The sequence below is a fragment of the Podarcis cretensis genome (genome assembly GCF_951804945.1).
Source record: "Podarcis cretensis genome assembly, chromosome: 4".
Classification (NCBI taxonomy): domain Eukaryota; kingdom Metazoa; phylum Chordata; class Lepidosauria; order Squamata; family Lacertidae; genus Podarcis; species Podarcis cretensis.
This window is the reverse complement of record NC_137173.1, coordinates 57673208-57692570: the sequence shown is the minus strand read 5'-3', so window position 1 is coordinate 57692570 and position 19363 is coordinate 57673208. Positions and strand designations below refer to the sequence as shown.

The window sequence follows — 19363 nt, the reverse complement described above, 5'->3', positions numbered from 1 at the left end:
CATTTTCTTGGAACGGGGTACAGTTGCTGCAGCAAGGACCGGAGTCTGATCTGATTCCTTCCCAAATAAACTTTAATTTAATAATGGAACCAAGTATGGAAGAGTGAGTGACAAACCGAGACACGGCAGCTACGAGCAACTGCCCCTATGGAGAAATCTCCGGGGTGGGCGTATCCCGAATGGCGATGGAAGAAGAACCAAGGGGGGGGGGAGGGAGAAGCCAAGTCACCCCGCGCTGGCGCATGGCGGAGACAGCTGCACCAGGCGCGTGCGCGAAGCCCTTCCCCGCAGCCCCTGCCTTACGCGCTGATTGGTCGCCGGCGCTTGATCGTTGCAGCGGGTGGCGGGCGGCGAGGCCGTTTCCGGCGCGGGGTTGTGACGTCTTAAGCGGGGTGCCGAGGTGTCCGGCGGGCGGCCGGGCAGGGCAGCTTGTAGGAGATGGCGGAGTATCTGGCCTCCATCTTCGGTACCGAGAAAGACAAGTGAGTGGGTTCTTCCTCCCCCTGGCCTCCAAGGGCGGGGTCCGGCCTACGCTTGCGGGGTGGGTGAGGGGGGTGGCGGGGCCTGTGTCAGCGCCTTGGCGGGGGCCATTCCTAACAATGGTTCCCCACGAGGAGCCCTTTTTTTCCTCGCTCTCTCGTGCGCGTGCGCGGTTCTTGGCCGTAGAAGCCTCGAGCGCGCGAAACCTCCTTCAGCCCTTGTTCCGTTGCTTCTGCTGCAAAGTGTCTGCCTCGTGCAAGCCTGAGAGGCCTCCCTATTGGACCTTAGCGGGCGCGATACTTCCTTCCCTCACGAGCCGAGGGAGGGAGCGCGCTCGCTCGCGCGCGCGCCTGCCCGCCCGCCAACAGCCCAGGGGGCGCGCGCGCCCTTCCGGAAAAGAGCTGATGGCGGGCTCACGACTGCGAGGAATCCCCAGATCCGGTTTTTTTCCCCTCTGCTCTCCTCTTGGTTTTCCTCATGAGTTGAATGAGGAAGGGGAAGGGCCGGCGCTGCTAAAATGGTCGGTCTGGCAGCAGGATCGCCGCTGAAGATCTCTTGGGGGAAATCCCCTTGTGTGTCTCCGAGACGTAACGCTTTCTCATCACGCCTAAGGAGTTTTGAAGGGGCGCAGAGTTGGTTCTGTTAGTGCAACTACAGCCTCAGTAGAAGTGTTCAAGCTGGCTTTCATGATCACACTCAAATCTATCTATCTATCTGTTAAAAGGTACATGAGGTAGAAAACTGTACATAATATTTTAGAGGAGGAGGGTTGTGGCCCTTTGAGCTGGGGACATCTGCCTTCCACTCCACTTTTCTGTTCACAGGGAGAGGAGGGAAGCAGGTCTCAATCTATCTAAACTGAAGAAACTCATTGCACACTACTAAACTTCATGTCTGTGCACTGATACTGGGAGGAAGCAGTAAATTTGAATTTCCTAACTGGGCAGAAACAGTAAAAACCAGACCATGCAGCATGTTCTATTTTACTTTCATTGAAAGCCATTTCTGGGGGCAGCTTACTACTATGCTACACAAGTTAGTGCAGCACTGAGCAACTGAATGTCTCCAACTTGCAGACAACGGTGCAGAAGACTCATTATCATATGTATACAAGTGTTGTCACATGCCTGCCAAAACCATACTTTTCAACTTTTCTATGGTGTGGAAATAAAGCAGCGGATGTCTGCAGTTCACACCTATGATATGAATGTTCCCACCCCATCTACTATCCAACATGCCCTAGTAGTGGACAAATGGAGAGAGGAGAAAGTACCATAGGTTGAGGCAGCGTATCTGCTTGTTTTATAGACGGTCCCAGATTCAATCCCTAGCCTAGCATGTCCAGTTTGAGCTGGGAAAAGACTCCTGTCAGAAACCCTGGAGAGCTACTGAGTGAAGACAATGGTGAACTCTAGTAATTGACAAGGATGCACATCAGACCCCAACTTACAGCTTTCACCATTCTCAGTTTTAGAAGAAGGCAATACTGTACTTTAAAACAGCCAATATCAATTGTAGTTGAATCATTGCTAAAATAGATATGAACTAGCACAGGAACGGAGAACACCTCTTCTAGACCTCAGGACTCCACTGGCCATGCCTTGGCTGGCCCTGCTTCACAAATCAAGTGCTTTTGCCTGGCCAGAGTGTATTCTTTTGATTAATAAGCTTAGCTATAACTCCATAACTAGTTTGTATAGAAATGGTTTCGATTGATATAATTTTTGTGTCTTTTGGTTTCAGAGTCAACTGTTCTTTTTACTTCAAAATCGGAGCATGCCGTCATGGAGACCGGTGTTCTCGGTTGCACAATAAACCAACATTTAGCCAGGTTGGTGTAAATTTTTTTGGTAGAAGTCTTACATCCAATGCAGCCATGACTTTCAGAGCTCCAATCTGTGATTGTTAAATCTGAGAAACTATAAAAGTATCATGTATATATTTGTTGATTTGTCCTTGAGTTGCTATTCATTTCTTTTACTCGCCCTTTGAAATTTTTTTTAAAAACTTTAATGGTTGCAGAATTTTTCCCCATAATTTTTCCAATATTAGATGTCAGCCAGTGGTAACCTCCTGGGTAATATTTAGCAACTATATAGCTGGTTTTTTATTTAAAAAAATGGGCCAAATTCTCTCTTGTAAACCAGGGATAGCCAAAATGGTGTACTCCATGTGTTGTAGTGCAACTGCCATAGTCCCTGAGCACTGGACACTACTTCCTTGGCAGGAGTAATGGGAGTTGAAGTCTAACAACTTGGAGGACACCATGTTGATTGCCCCTGGTGTAAGTGTGCATGTTTTCAAATTTAACCAAAATGCCCTGACAAAGCGATTCTGTGAAATAGCAAAAATGCACATATCCTTACATTCTAAGAGATGGTGGCATTTGCAGATGTCTTCTCTACTACTTTATATTTCCAAGTATAGCATGTGTGGAATTCAGAGCAATCCCTATAAAATGAGTGGGGGCTGTGTAACAGTATGAGAGCAGCATAATCAGTTTCAAAACCTTTAAAGTAGTTTGAGAATATAGGCTAGCATAAGGGTTCACAAACTGTTGTTCACAAACCATCAGTGATCCACAAGCTTCATTCAGGTGGTCCATGGTGTGCCCGTAAAAATACAATGAAAAATCATACAGCATCTAGCACAGTGCGTTAGAATTGCTACAGTGGGCAGAGAAAACGTTAAGTGGTCCACCAAGACCCTAAGCCATTTTCATGTGGTCTTTGTAACCACTGGGTTAGCCTGTACAGATTAAAGCTGGTTGGGATGATCACATTCAGTTTGGTTGCTACAATTTTGTTTAATTTATTTTTGAACTCTAATTTTATTTTAAAAAATATCCAAGCTCCCTTATATCTTAGCTTGCTCATCTACTTTCAAATAGTTAAGATTGACATAGTCAAAATACAAAACAAATAACTTCACCAACTTCAATACTTAAGCATGAAGTAAAGTAGAAAGAGGCAGTAAGGGAGAATGTGTTCACAGACTGACTGGGCAACTCTTAAAGCTAAACTCCTATGCAAACTTACTTGGGAATAAACGCTGTTGAACGAAGTAGGACTTTTATGAAAGTACATGTAGACGAGCAGACTGGAATAGTTTGGAACAATAGCTTGTCTTATACTTTGATCCACCTAGTATATATGCCATAATATTGTTGTGATCCACCAATTTAACATCGTAGTTTGATGCTCCACTGATGCCAAGAATTTGCATGTCCTCTCCTGAATATTTAATTGTAGTAAATCAGGAGTTGAACTGAGCTGTGGCATCTGCATTTATTTGAACTTTGTAATAAGAATGCCAAAGCAGATGATTAAATGTGGCAAGCTTTTGTGGATTGTAGTTTAGGGTGAATTCCAATAGCTTCTGTGAGTGGAATCAACTTAACAACACGATTTTAGCATCCTGCCTTCTGTGCAGCCCTCCTTGTGCCCCCATAATCTGCTCCAAAGTGTTGGTGAGGAGACCTGGAGTGAAGCTGGGGTTATGGGGAAGAAGAGGAAGCAGGGACCCTGTTGTTGTGCACTTGCACAGTGTTGAATTTCAGCTTCAGTCAGGGGTATTTACATCTGTTGTCATGACTGATAGAACAGTTAAGATATCATTATTAGGAATCCAGGATTGTTTGGAAGATTTTAACTTGCATCTTCTAGATGTGGAGGGACAATTTCTGTATCTTGCTTTTTCAATAGAATTTTGATCTTTGTCCCTCCATTATGCACACCCCATTTATATATGTGCATTCAAATACTATTTTGCAGTTAGGTCAGCTAATCTGATCTGTGACTTAAATTTAAGAGTCTTCTTTCCTGCTTACTTAAGCCAAATAATTTGGCTTAATAAATTAATGTCACAATGTGTTAGGTACTGAACAAACAGTGAATATATATTGTGTTCCTACTGCTACTACTGAAATTGTTTAGTAATTCAATGTGGTTTAAAAGACTACCATGCTAGTTCCTGCCCAGCTTGCACTAAAATAGAGTTGCAGGTGAGAGAAAGTTTCAAGTACTCTCAATTCGAAATAGGCTAAAAACAGTCAACAAATGTAGATGTATTTTGTCTCTACCGTGGCTAGGGACCAGAGGTTAACACTGGCTGGTTTTATAAAAACAAAAAAGCTCTGAAAACAATGTTTTCTTTAAATACAGTTGGTTATATTAAATTTGAATGAAAGCTCATGAAAACTAACATTTTAATTAAGTAACACTGAGCTACTTACACTAATATGGACATTAAAACTCTGAGATATTAGATTACTAACTTAAACATGGTTTGTTTTTTCAGACAACTTGATTTTAAGAAGAACGATACAAATGTAAGGTTTCAAGTCTGCCTGGGCAAATCCTTCAAGTAGAAAGCACAAAGGCTGAAAGGATATTCTTTCTTTAAAGATCTGCAAACTGAACATTTAGAAACTCATATTATTTAAACAGAAGTTCCACCAAGGAAATGCTTGTTTAGAGAAATTGAAGAATCCTGTTCCTTGTGGCAGTGGCCTTTTGTTAGAAAGGCACTGCATATTGGGGGCACCATGTAGCATTTTTTACGACCCTCCGTATTTGATAGGATTAAAAGTAGACTAAATTTAGGCCCATGCTAATAAGTTACTAAAATAGTATATTGCTAATTCTCCTTCTGGGAGCTGAGCTGAGGATGCCTCCCTTGATAAGCCAATAGTACAACTTCTTGGTGAAATTAAAACTTGTTTACATAATATGACTGAGTGATATTTCAAAACATGGTGCAAATAAAAAAGAAAATAGTGTACCATTTGAATATAATTTTATATTAAGCTGTTCGCAAAAAAAGTTGTCTCTTTGCAATTGTCTATTATATGCACAGCAGCCAGTAGAATTCCCCTTTTTATTTTTTTTTCCCCGCAGACCATCTTGATTCAAAACATCTATCGTAATCCCCAAAACAGTGCACAGACGGCTGACGGCTCACACTGTAAGTCCCACAGTTGGAGAAATTTTTTTTAAGAATGGTGTTAAAGAGCCCATTCCTAAATATGAGAAAATCATGTTGGCTTCTGAGCTGCTGACATAAAGCTGTTGCAAACAGGACAAGTGACGGAACTCTTACATCAAGCATTTGTCAAATGCCTATGTTATGTGCAAAAAAAAAAAAAAAAGGTTAAAAATGATTGGGGTTTTTGGTTCAAAACTTCCCGTATAAGGACATGAGCATTAAGACATGTTCATTGTTTATAGTACACCTTAGGCATTTATCAAATGACTTGATATTTTAAAATCTGAAAACATAGGCTTTTTTGCCATATACGGTAAGTGATACTTGGGGATTTTTGGTTCACCTTAACATTCTTAGGCAATAGAGATTTCATAACAGCCTTATTATTGTGTGTTACAGTGGGATCTAGTTCCTGACAATTTTCAACCTTTCCATATGTTAAGGCTATTTATTGCTTCAGGTTCAAGATTTATGATAATAAAATGCCATTAGATGCATTTTAAATAAATGCAATAATAAGTGTTGTGAGATCTCTATTTTTTTCCTCAATACTAGGGTGGTTCAGAAGGGTCACAAGTCAAGTGGCGCATATTTCCCTCGGGAGAAAATAACATTCTCTCTTTCAGCACTGAGACTCAACTAAAAGTGATCACCACAAGGAAACCAGTTTCTTGTTAAAACTTATTTTCCATAATATAAAGTTGTTGCGTTTTGTATTTCAGACCATTGCCCTCTTGAACATTTACCGTAACCCTCAAAACTCTTCCCAGTCTGCTGACGGTTTGCGCTGTAAGTTCATACAAGTTCCTTCACTGGTTCCCTGGGCTTGATTGTCAGAGCTCAGTGTCAACTGAAGCTGGTCTACCATTTTTAGTTTAATGGAGCAAACTGATCACATTTTATTAAATGTGCCTGAAATTTTTGGTCCTTCACATATCCCATGCCCAACCCATCCCCCCAAAAAACTTGTTTCCTCTGAAACTTTGGCTACCTGCCTATTTTATGAATTTTTTAAAGGGACACATTTTAAAGTTTTCTTGAGCAATGGCGCTCTCTACTCCATCCTTGCCATTGGCCTCCATCATTTTAATGTGTCCTTGCTTATATTTAATGTCACATATTACTGTTATCCAAAGGCTAGGTCAACAGCTTATTAACTTAACTCAAGCACTTATCCATCTGTTTACAGATGTTAAAATCACTTTAATTTGATCTCTCTGCATAGGTACGGTTAAAATTCCTTCCTTGCTTTAAAATCTGAAATTATGAACTGATATTCATTTATGGGAAAGTGTGGAGATTGTCTTGAACTAATTCTTAACACTTGTGTAGTTATAAACTGTGAAAATATTTGCCTACTGTACATCAGTAGAAGTAGGTGATTTAAATGGGTAAATAATTGAGCTAATCTGTCATTTGCTCTTGAAGCAGTTAAACAATGCAATAATTAAATGACTTATCATTAAGCACAGTCTGGTATTTACAACACTATTTCTACTAGCACTGCTAAATGATATTCAGTGTTACGTTCGTATCTGGGCATGTGCTAAAATTTCCACCAATCTGGTATAAGTAATTCATGCTGTAGCTGCATGGTTTGCTGTGGAGCTCTTTTTATTTGTCCGGAATTTACTGGCTGAACAAACATAGCAGCAAGTCTCTTTAAAATGATAGTTCAAATGTAATGTTCAAAATTTGGTCTCAGTTGAGTAATGCTGCTTGATAAATCAACAGCCTTTTGCTGTTTTAGGAATTGCATGGTTTGTTATAGTTACCTAGCAAATATTTACATTGTTTAACTATTCTGCTTTCCATATATGTCATATAGTATTATCAGTTGTGTCTAGTAGATGGTGTACTTGTTCAACCTAGTAAAACACCATCACTTAATTTGGTTTGTTTTAGTTTATGTCTTACAGGAAAATGGTTTTACCAAGTTTAAAAAAATCACATATGGCAACAATTGATATGTGTTGAAAAACCAAAGTAGATTTTTAAAAATCTTGTTAATTACTATTTCTATTTCTGCTGACAACTGAGAAAACAGTTAGCTATTAAGCTATCTTGATATTTTGGTTTGGGACAGTTTAATCCATTTTTATCAAGCTCATAGTGTATTTTAAATGGGATTTGACATCTGTCAGTCAACATTTAGTTCCTAATTCAATAGTGTCCCTTTAAACTAAATGTAGAGTTGTAAGTGTGGTCATAGTTTAATTGAAAATAGATCCAAGAGTGGATCTCAGCTACTTTTTCTATTCATTAAAGGTGGTGGGAAACCGAATTTTGAAAATACCATAGAATTTTCCCATCCTTAAGTATTTTAGATTTATATATGAGAGGGTAAGATGCTTTCTAGAACTGCAGACCACTCAGAGTCAGATAGCTATACATATAAAGTTTTAAATTGTGCTTAATGTATGCTAAAATGCTATAGCCGTCAGTTTTTGCCATACATACTGGTTTGAAATTCATATTTATTTATTTATTTATTTAAAACCTCCCCTGTTTATGAACAGGTGGCCTAGATGCCTGCAAATGCATACTTAAGGGCATGGAAATAATATAGCATGACTTACTTTAAATATTCTGAAAAATGTGAAGACTGAATTAGCTTTTGGAGCAAAATTGGGTTCCTTTCCCCTGTCAGTAAGCCTAGTTTTGCTAATTTGAAGGAAGTAGAAACATGTTAACTTAATATTGCGTTCAGTAAAGCATATGAATTGTGAACAGCTTTAATTAGTAAACTAATTATAGTGTACGTGGTCAGACTCTAAGGGATGCTGTTCTGCTGTCGTAAGGTATTCAGCAACAGAAGTGGGGGACATTTTTAGTAGTTCCTTTTACCCACTAAAATCCCTACCCTCAAAAAAACCCTGCACCAGAGGATTGGGGAACCCTCAAGCACATTTGGAGGGAGGGAAGCCTGCTTGAGAAAGAAGGATTTGCTGAAAATTTCCTTCTTCCCTGTTCAGAGATGTCTGCTGTCAGTAGAGCAACACCTGTTGGATTCCACTGTTTGTTTTTAGAATAATTTTAAAATTAAATTCCCTTATACAGTATTTTATTTCTCCCCTTATTTGAATCCTAGTACATTCTTCAAAGGCTGTTCATGAAAATCTGGTGCACTAAAATTAAGATAGTTGGAGCAGGGGGCGGTTGCATTCTGTATCAGATCAGTTTCCTTAGATTTAAACCATTCTCCATGGAAGTGTGTTATCTATCAGGTTACTGATTAAAACTATTAAGAGATTGTTGTGATTGTTTTTTCTTTAGGGGCTTGGCAGAACTGTTTATGGTCTACTCCTAATGGTTAGCTACATATTACGTATTTTTTACTCCAGTAGACGGCTTCTACTTACTTTTCTACTTACATAAAATATTTTTAATGTGCTCAGAGTCCTTTGCCTTGTTTGAGATTAGATTCTAATTAATATGGCTTGGTATTTGCAGGTGCTGTGAGCGATGTTGAAATGCAGGAACATTATGATGAATTCTTTGAGGTATGTTACACTGAGTGCTTTGAAAATTTTATATAAATGAGAACATCAAGCACAGTTAACATTATAAGCTTTGAAGTTTATAATGAGAGCAAAAGATGAACAAAATTATGCCAGATACTCTTCATCAGCAGGAGGGGAGTATTTGAAATTCTTTGTTCCTTAGATTCATCTTAGTAAAGTTTATCTGGCCTAAGTAATAATTCCCTGTAACAAACAATAGATTATGGGGAAACATAATGAGCAATATCCAGCTAGTATCCCTGAGGGCATTTCTCAAGCCTGTAGGCCCCACCAGACCACTTTGGACAAACCACACACCAAGATTGTTTGACACCAGGCGTCAAAAAGTTCAAGCTGTGGTTGCAAAGGAAGAATTGGGAAACTACTTAAACCAGATGTTTTCTACCTTTTTGAGTCCATCGGTCCCTTGAGCAACTTCCTTCTTTTTGTGGCACCCCTGTGGGGCTCAGGAGCCCAGTTATGTCACCCCTTGCCTGCAGAGCCAGCAGCCTCTCACCCTTTTTTGAACACCCTCCCTTCTGGAGTGTTTCCTTAGTCTCCTCTCTCCTTTCTTTGGGAGTTGTCCAGGTGGCTGCAGCTCCCGCCCCTGTTCTCTGAGCTGCCCCACCCCACCCCAAAGAGAGTTGCCTCCTCACATCGCCCCACAGGGGCCTGGGCAGAGGATGCCCCCAGCCTTAGTGGCCTAGCGGAGACTGGCCAAAGATGAACATGCACCTTACCTTGGGAGGCCGCAGTGGCAGTATTTCAAATACTCCCCACCCCTGAACAAAGTCAGGGTAGACCCATTGAAAGAAATGGGCTTAAATTACTTAATTTTAATTCATTGAATCTGCTCTGAGTGTTAACGACACCGGATATCGCCCATTTTATTTTTCAGTCTTCAGTTATTTTAGTTTCAGTTGTGTAGTTTAATTTTGAATTCTTATTTGTTAAAAGCGATTTATGTCCTACCTTTCTTGATACAAATGCTTCCAAAGTGGCTTACAAGTAACTTCAAGATGCAGTCTTTGAAGCCATCATAAACAATATCAATATATAAACATATCAACATATAAAATTGTCACAATTTCCCATACAGGGCAGTTGGTGGTAGATGGGGAAGAGAGCAGTTAGGTCAAACAGGCTCCCAGGTCTGCACCTTCCTGCTTTCTTCTGAAATCCTTCTCAACAAAACATCTAGTGGTAGATGGCCCACTGGGGGGAATAGGGATAGAGCCATTGCCAAACCCTATGTAGCCAAGAAAAACAGATTAAATGCCATGTTGGTGATGTATAGGCTTGCTTATCCATCTAGTTTAGATGAAATTAACACTCATTTTTTCTTCATTTAGGAGGTCTTTACAGAGATGGAAGAAAAATATGGTGAAGTAGAAGAGATGAATGTCTGTGATAATCTTGGAGATCATCTGGTTGGAAATGTATATGTAAAGGTAAGATATAAAAAGTCCACAACTGCTGATCAAAATCTTTAAATGTCTTGCTTTGTATATTTGAAAAGTAACTAGCAGTCTTGAATAGTTAGGCTATGTGTATAGCATAAATATTAATGAATACTTTCAAATGAAACCTATTAAGCCCAGCAAGAAATGTAAATAAAGAAATGTGGTGAATGAACTACAATGCTATCTCTCTTATCTGACTGTCTGCTTCGTTTCTATTTCCCCCCAATATCACACTCACCATGTCTGTAGACACTTAATCCTCTTAATTGTAGAGTGCTGCCGACCTAGCAGTTCGAAAGCACATCAAAGTGCAAGTAGATAGGACTTCCGGGTTGGCGCCATCGCCGAATGGCGGACTCCCTCCGAGCTCCGGAGGGAGCCTGCTCGGCAGGGGCTGGGTCCTACCGCGCCGGCGACGCGGGGACCCTCAAAAACCATGGGCGCTGAAACCCATGGACATGGTGACTCGGCTGGCACCTTTTGCGCCCCCCCGACCCACAAAAGAGCCTTTTTAAAGGCTGCGGAGCGGGTGACAGGGGGGGGGTGCTTTGAGTCCTTCGCTTCCCCTGCCGAGCGAAGCCGCAAGCCATTCGACGGAGAGCGCTGACTTCTTCTATTGAAAATCTGGACTTAAAAGAATAACCCGTGAGTAATCGGAATCTGGACTAAAAAGGGGGATAATTTTTTTAAAAAAAATTCGGAGTGAGCGGGGGAGGCGCAAAAAGGAAGTCAGCCCCCCCCCTGTTGTAGAAGAGTTAAAGCAAAGGATTTGACAGCTAAGATCGAGAGCAACCTTATTTTGACAAAGTTATTAACTTCGCAAGGGAAAATTACAAGACTGAGCTGGAGGAGAAAAGTGGAATTGAATTGAATTAAAAAGCAACCCCCCCCCCCCCGGAACCCTGGGAGCGATTTGTGAGAGCGCCGGGAGAAGAGAAATAGAGGTTTTGACAGCTGTCAAAGAGCTGTCAAAGCGGAAGAATAAAATAGAGAACTTTGTTACGAGGACTTTGCCAGTTACATTCGTTATAAATTGGATACAAATTGTTTTAAACAAGGAATAACAAGTTATTTTGACTGGTGGACGTGATCTGGAAGGGAATTCAGTTATTGCAAACCACCTAGAGGAGCCGAGGGATATTACAAGTATTGTTGGCGTGGAATTTGACCAGAACTTTCTATCTCCTGGGAAACTGCAGAAATGGAACACTATTTTGTCTACAGAGGTCTACACACTAAAGGAGACAATGGATTTATCTATTGAAGAATGAAAGGGACTTGACGTAATGTTTTGTTTCTGAATAACAAGCCTCTGTAGAGGAATTAGAAGTTTTTGGAATTAGAACATTTGTGCAGGAGAGCAGGGGAAAAAAAAAAAAAAGGAGGAGTGAGATCAACAAGAACAACAAAAATAATAAGAACTGGACAAAGCTGGAAGTGGGAACATTTGGGACATCCAGATTTGACAGGCTTAAAGAAATAAAATTGGAGTTTTTACTCCTAGATATAAAAATCTGGATGGAAGAAATGGGCCTTTTTTGAGACAGACTCCAAGATTGGACATTCGAAATTAAAGATGACTGGGAAAGGACTATGGTTTAGAGAGATGTGGGAACTCCAGGAAGACATCAGACGTTGAGACGGGAGGGAAATTTGGAATCCAAAGGGTGTAAAATATTTTTTTATTTTTTATTTTTTTTAATCTGTATTGCGTATTAAAGGGGGGAACTCGCGGAAGGGAACAGGTCGATTTTAGGGGATGGGAAAATATTTTTAAAATTGGGTCAATGATAATAAGTTTAAATCTGGGATAAGAACTTGTTGAATTTTTTTGTTTATTTGTAAGAATTGGAATACAGGAGGGGGAGGGGAGGGGAAGTCCTGAAAAGATGTTATTGGGAAAAAGATTTTAAAATTGGATCTTTTGTTTTTTATTTTGTTGTAATTGGAAAATCTTAATAAATATCATTTAAAAACAAAAAAAACCAAAGTGCAAGTAGATAAATAGGTACTGCTCCGGCGGGAAGGTAAACGGCATTTCCGTGCTCTGCTCTGGTTCTCCAGAAGCGGCTTAGTCATGCTGGCCACATGACCCAGAAGCTGTACTCCGGCTCCCTCGGCCAGTAACCGAGATGAACGCCGCAACCCCAGAGTCGGTCACGACTGGACCTAATGGTCAGGGGTCCCTTTACCTTTACAATGGAGCAACAAATGTTTAGAATGACTTTTCAGATTGGGATTCATATATGGAACTTTTGTACATGTACTCTCCCCTTCCCTGCATTTTAACATTACAAAGTAATTGGTTCTTGTATCTTAACTATCCCTGATTCAGGTCCAGCCTGAGGAATTTTCCTTTTTTTATTCTCAAAAGTATACATTTAACGCCTGGCATTGGTCAGCACTATAGCTACTTAAAGTGGTTGTTAAATTGTGTAATTCTGTCTAGGATTTTCCAACAAAGAGAATGTAGTTTACTAAAATTATTATTATGACATAGGAAACTATTAGGCAAATCTAAGGAACATCTAAGAAAAAAACTAGAAAAAGCAAAATAAAAATAGCCACTGAAGTGCAATTGGATAGTGAACTAATGGTGCTAAAAATGACCTAAGTGTTGCTGGAGTATATCTTGGAACGGTAGCTGCCTCATCCACTTGAATAAGCAGGGTTTATTAAAATCTTTTCAGCTGACACTGGTGAAAACATTTCCCAATTCATTCTTTCCTTGGACAGGCAAAACTAGACACAGATGTGTGCCCCTCTATTTATAAATATGCTGCTACTCAAACCAATTTTTTTGCTTTCATATTTGGGTCCAAGATACTTTGGTTATTGTTGTCAGAATACAGTACAATGAAACTGTTAATTGTATTGTTATTGTCAGTCAACATTGAATACAGTATCTAACTTTACTACAAGCAACTGGTACATTTCTATAATGGACAGACTACATTTAGTTTACTTCATATGAACATATATTGGTTCTTTTTTTTCCTTTTTAGAAATTTAACAAAGAGGATTTTTTAAAAAAGGATTATCAATAAAAATGTAAACATGACAAAAAATGAATGGTATATGACGAATAATGATACCTTTCAGGGACACATTAAGGATATACAGTAATCTTGATTCTAATAAAAGTATATCATGTTCTGAAAGAATTCTGCCCTTATGCGTTGATATGCTATTGACGTGCTGCTTGTGTCCCTGCCCCCCCCCCTGAAACATGCTTCCTTACTATTTCGCTAAGACTACGTAAATGAATCTTTTGTGCTTTCCTAATTTTCATGTTGGCACTGAGAATCATGTCAGTTCCTAGTAATATGTAAAAGTGGAGACTTCATTTTTGTAAACTTAGCCTTCTTTTTTCCAGTTTCGACGTGAAGAAGATGCAGAAAAGGCAGTGATTGACCTGAACAACCGCTGGTTTAATGGGCAGCCAATACATGCAGAGCTCTCCCCTGTGACAGATTTCAGAGAAGCTTGCTGCCGCCAGTATGAAATGGGGTGAGTAAACTGTTTTCTGCTGTCTCCATTTTTGAGGTGATTTTGAAATGCTTTTTTGTGTTAAAAAATCATGAGTGACAGGACACTGCTTCATGGTTTTGAATCCTGATTTGCCCTCTGTGAATGGACATATTCCCTCCATTCACAGAGGGACCTGGGATCCAGTAGAACAGGCTTCCTCAAACTGCCCGCCAGATGTATTTTTGGCCTACAACTCCCATGATCCCTGGCTAGCAGGACCAGTGGTCAGGGATGATGGGAATTGTAGTCTCAAAACATCTGGAGGGCTAAATTTGAGGAAGCCTGCAGTACAGATTCCTGCTGTACTATGGGACAGGAACAGCATTTTTAAAAAATTCCCCAGCTCCCTGCAGTGCCTCTCCATTGCTGTCAAGGTTCCCCAGCTCAACATAGCAGATTTTATAGGGGATGCATGAGGATTAGGCGATCAGCAAGAAATGCTACCCTCTTCTGGCAGGAGCATCCTGTTAGTGGAACACCACTCATAGAACAGTCCCGCCAGCAGAAACTTTGTTAGAATCTAAGCCAATAGCATTTCCTTAATCATCATCAAAAACCTTGCGTTGTTGTTTTTCCCCCCTCAAGGGAGTGTACACGAGGAGGTTTCTGTAACTTTATGCATTTGAAACCCATTTCTCGAGAATTGCGACGTGAGCTGTATGGCCGCCGCCGCAAGAAGTAAGTGCTTGTTGTTCTTTTATATTAAAAAAACTTCAATTTTTAAAAATGTGTGTTTTTCTACAATGGGAGAACTTGTAGGTAAGCTAGGTGGTGCGATACTACCAAATTTGTCACAGCTTATGAAGATGAAGACTGATGCAAGTACCAGCAATTAATGGTTTTCATGCTGCTTCCCATCCCATTTCAGTTGAATGCAAGTAACTTTAGCAAACTGAAAACTGAATGCAGTGGCTGACAAGCTGAGCTATTAAATGTTGGAGCAATAAATGTGCACTTGTTAAATTGCTGATATTGTGCTTTTTCTTAAGAATTGTACCGTAGGACTGATAATGATGGGCAATAGTACCCTATTTCATGCAGAGTACATAAATGTTGCAATAAGGAGTCTCTTACTGTGTGTGGGCATGAATTGCTATTGTTATACCCCACCTTTTCCCCTGACAGGGACTCAATGGTGGCTTACAGATAAAAATAAGAACAGCTATAAACATAGGGGGAATTAATTTTTAAAAACAATTAAACATTGATAGAAATATATATAATCTATTACAGCCATACAGATATATTTATTTAATACTGATGTGCAGGTTAGCAAGGCTGGAGCAGGATTGAGCACAGGTGATTGGTTTTGCAATACAGCTCTAGTAAAAAGATTGCATTGGGTTGTAAAGGTGTGAGTTCAAGACTGAAATACGACACTGGTAAAAATGTTGATTTATCAGAACTTCATGCAACTTTAACCACAGGTTGAAGCAGTTCATTCATCAACTTAATTAGGGTGTTCCTGTTCTCCCATTAACACTTCTAAATATATTTGCAGGAGTCTGGTATGAAGTTGTTTTCTCTTATTTGAGTTGTAAATATGGTATGCATCTGTAGCTTACAAATGCTAGCTCTCATAATTCTAGCTGAGGTGGCCTTTTCCCTCCTCAAACGACCACAGGACTAAGGAACATCTTGAGCTAGTGTTGTAACTTGTGTTGACCAGTTTGTTACATAATTCTAATCAGTGCTTATTGTTTAAATATTTCTATGTAAGCAGCTTTGTGAAGTTTGCCTAGAAAAGTGATACATAAAGTATCTTTCAATATTTATTTATTATTTAAGTTTCATTTGAAATCAGTGCTTCATTCTGAAAAAAAATATCACAGTGAACTTTTTAATCTCTTTAATCGCCACCTACCACTGTTTAAAACAAAAAAGCAATCATAAGCGATACCCAAGTATGACTCACTGAAATCAATGGCCTTAAGTTGTTGTTATTATTTATTAAATTTCTATACCGCCTAAGTTACTTAGTCCATTGAGCAACATCCAGTGTCACACCAGCAAATGTAACATGAGTCCTGTTCCTCCCTTCCTGCTGCAGGTCCCATGGGGGAGGGGAGGAAAAACAAGTCTCATTTGTGCAAGTAGAAGTGTTGCACAAGTGTGACTCCACAACTGGAAACCAGCCATTGATGTCAATGGGTCTGCTCAGAGTTTGACTGATGTTGGATATCACCTGTTTTGTCAGCGAAAAGTTAGTCAGTCCCCCAGAGAAATTCCCAGGGATTTCTCTGGAATGAGTTCGCACATCTTCCCCATAATGCAAGAGGAAGCTCTATCTGCTTTTCCCAAGTTTAGCTGTATCCACAGCTCTACAAATACTACCTTTGAGGGATCAGATCTGTTATATAATTATGCCAGAACATGCTGGTTTACAACCTGAATGGGTCAAAGTAGTAGTACATAATTGGGAACTACTTGTTTGTCACCTGCTACCTGTGCTTGGTAAAATGCTCCTCTCTAAAGGATAATTCATAATTGAATTTAGGATGTAGTTGCATAAGTTTTGAAATGTTAGAAAAGGACGTTGCAGAATATTGCAGCACACAAATTCTGTATTTTCCTTGCATCTGGTTACCCTCCTCTATGTGGACCACTTCCACGAGCTGATAAATACATAGTAGTATTTATATACAGCATAGCATATGCACAGGCTCTTAGATGTGAATCCAATTCTAGCACACATCATATTGGGACAAATGTTGCCTCTGATGTAGCTCAGCTGGATGATGGCAGGGCCTGGGGAAGGTAGGAGCCAGGAATGGAAACCAGCAAGGTCTGTGTTGGCACAGCCATCTTAATTATGCTTGCCCTACAATTAATTGTTGTATGCTGGGGGGCAGGGCAGTAACAATCATGTTTGATATTGTACTTGTAACCTGCCCTAGGGACTAAGAAATCTAATATAGAATAAGAATTAGGAAGTGGCAAGAAGGGGGCCACTGAGGGCAGTTTGCTTATTTGCATGCTGTTTTCCCAAAGGGTGAAGACATTTACTAAATATTGAAATACTCTTTGACCTGTTAAAATTGCCTAATGTGTGTGTTCTGTTGTTGCCCTATTCTAATGCAGCTATATTTGGCTGCAGACAAGACTCTACACCCTTCATCTCCATCCATTTGGAAGAGGGCAATTACTTACGAGGACCAAAGCTGTGGTCTCCTAGGTTACTAACAAAAAGTATGGGCAGCACAGTTTTAGTATTCAAAAAAGCAGACTCTTGCGTAAAAACCTTGAACAAGTTTTTTTTTTTTAAGGTTTGTATTTGAGCAGTTGTTGATAGTAGTCTTGATGCAAGGACAAATGTGAGAAAGTTTTTCACTGTGCTCATTTTTTTCTACCAGGCATAGATCCAGGTCAAGGTCCCGTGAACGTCGCTCTAGATCCAGAGATCGTGGTCGCGGAGGTGGAGGAGGTGGTGGTGGTGGCGGCGGTGGTGGTGGCCGAGAGCGTGATAGAAGGCGGTCAAGAGATCGTGAAAGATCTGGACGATTCTGAGCCATGCCATTTCTACCTTATCTGTTAGAAAGTGTTGTAGTTGATTGACCAAACAAGTTCATAATGAAAACTTTTTTTAAAAGATGGGCTTCTGAATAAAAATTTGTAGTGATACAGTTTTCTTTGCGTAACTGATTTCTTATGGAAAAAAATATTTCTTTGACCTTGATGAATGATTTGGGTGGGGTGGGGATTGCTATGTACTGCAGAAGAGCTGGTTTTTACATTTGGATATGCATTAAATTGTTCATGTATATAATACAAAATATTATATACATTAAATTGTGCATAAGCAGTTACTCATTTAAGTTTCCTTCTTTTGTTATGCTTTCTGCTTATTTAGGTTAGCGTAGGCACCTCTAAATGAAAGCTGTGAAGGAGCATTTCTTTACTCGGACAAGATGCTTAGTTATATAAATCTGTATGTTTATTTGTTACTAAGAAATCTGTTCTCTGTGAATGTGGCATTTACAATAAATCCAGTTTTTGAATTAAAAAATTAAAGCCTATTCTCTAAGCACTCCTGAGTAGTTGCAACTCCAGGTTGTGCCAAAATTCAGAGTTTTATTTCCATATGGAAGCCTATTTTAGTTAAAGTGCCATATGAAAGCTGAACTTGGGGGTTCTTTATTATAACAGGCTTTTTGTCCAGCCTCAGGAAACAGGCTTTTTGTCCAGCCTCAGGAAGAAGTCAGTGAGAGTTGCCAGTTCACCTAAAACAAATGCCACCTTTAGTCGTATTTTATGAAATTGCATACTACCCTTAAATTAATTTGTATGCTTCCCCTCAGTCAATTGCTTCCTAAGATCATGAACAATAATATGATGGTTCCAGGACCCAGCATAGATGTCTGAAAAACAAGTCCAGACCAATCTCCTTTCTTTTGATAGAGTTACAAGCTTGGTGGACCAGGGGAATGCTGTGGATGTGGTGTATCTCGATTTCAATAAGTCTTCTGACAAAGTCGATGTGGGCTGGATGAGGCAACTGTTAGGTGGATTTGTAGCTGGCTGGCCAAACCCAGAGGGCTCACTAATGGTTTCTCATCAGCCTGAAAAAATGACATGTGGGGTGCCCATAGGGTTCTGTTCTGGGTCTGTTGTTGCTCAACATCTTGAGCGGATGCTCATCAAATTTGTAGATAACACCAAACTGGGAGGGGTAACTAATGCTACGGAAGACAGAATCTGATTCAAGATGGCCTTAACAGATTGAATTTAAATAGGGAAAAATGTAAAGTTATACACTTAGGCAGGAAGAAATATAGGATAGGGGTGGGGCAGAAATATAAGGGGGGGATGCCTGGATTGCAGGTCAAAAAAATAAAATGGCCCTCAGATGCTATCCGGACTAACACCCCACAACATAAACCAGTCAACTGCTTGAATGCTGTACTCTTGAAACTTTGTCTTGCTTTTTAAACACTTCTTTAAAGCAAATCATGGTGCTCAGTGTGGTTTGTCCATTGACTTGAGCGCATTGCTATTGCAACTCAATAAGAAAATGCATCTTCAGATGGAAATCTTCACCAGGGTATCCATTTCACAATGTGTGAAATGTCCCTCGATCCTGCAAGGGCACGTTTCATGGGAAGAGGCGACGCCAACGGACGGGGCTCGCAGCAAGAAACTAGCCTACGATGATGAGTCAGCAGCGGCGCTGGTGGCTCCCTCGGCAACGCAGGCTTGCGATGGATCGGGCGCGCTGACTCAGGCTTGCTTTTAGCCGTCTCCTGCCCGCTGGAGACAAAGCGCATCGCCCGGCAGCGTAGTCCTGTGCAGGCGCTGATTGGAGCCACGCAGCCCGGCACCCACGCACCTTGCGCTGCGTGCCGCCGGCTTGAACTCGAGATATAGGGATGAAGCGCGGACTAGCACACACTTCCGGTGTGA

General features: G+C 40.4%; 1 protein-coding gene across 4 annotated transcripts; it reads left to right on the top strand.

The window, feature by feature from the left end:
- The first annotated feature begins 323 nt into the window (after nucleotides 1–323).
- Nucleotides 324–17589, top strand: U2AF1 (U2 small nuclear RNA auxiliary factor 1). Of its 4 annotated transcripts, XM_079974678.1 has the most exons (9): nucleotides 324–482; nucleotides 2224–2311; nucleotides 4780–4810; nucleotides 5379–5445; nucleotides 8920–8969; nucleotides 10322–10420; nucleotides 13809–13942; nucleotides 14549–14641; nucleotides 17317–17589. In XM_079974678.1, exons 2-9 carry the CDS (start codon nucleotides 2265–2267, stop codon nucleotides 17468–17470), a joined length of 675 nt encoding a protein of 224 aa, XP_079830804.1. In that variant the 5' UTR covers nucleotides 324–482; nucleotides 2224–2264; the 3' UTR covers nucleotides 17471–17589. The 4 variants fall into 4 exon arrangements, with proteins under 4 accessions (XP_079830804.1, XP_079830802.1, XP_079830803.1 ...); XM_079974676.1 differs by lacking the exons at nucleotides 4780–4810; nucleotides 5379–5445 and adding an exon at nucleotides 6189–6255; XM_079974677.1 differs by lacking the exon at nucleotides 4780–4810.
- The last annotated feature ends 1774 nt before the right edge of the window (nucleotides 17590–19363 follow it).

Coding starts and splice junctions, on each gene's coding strand:
- U2AF1 (XM_079974676.1), top strand. CDS start 439: ATGGCGGAGTATCTGGCCTCCATCTTCGGTACCGAGAAAGACAA. Junction 483..2,223: donor TTCGGTACCGAGAAAGACAA/GTGAGTGGGTTC, acceptor TTTTGGTTTCAG/AGTCAACTGTTCTTTTTACT. Junction 14,642..17,316: donor TATGGCCGCCGCCGCAAGAA/GTAAGTGCTTGT, acceptor TTTTTCTACCAG/GCATAGATCCAGGTCAAGGT.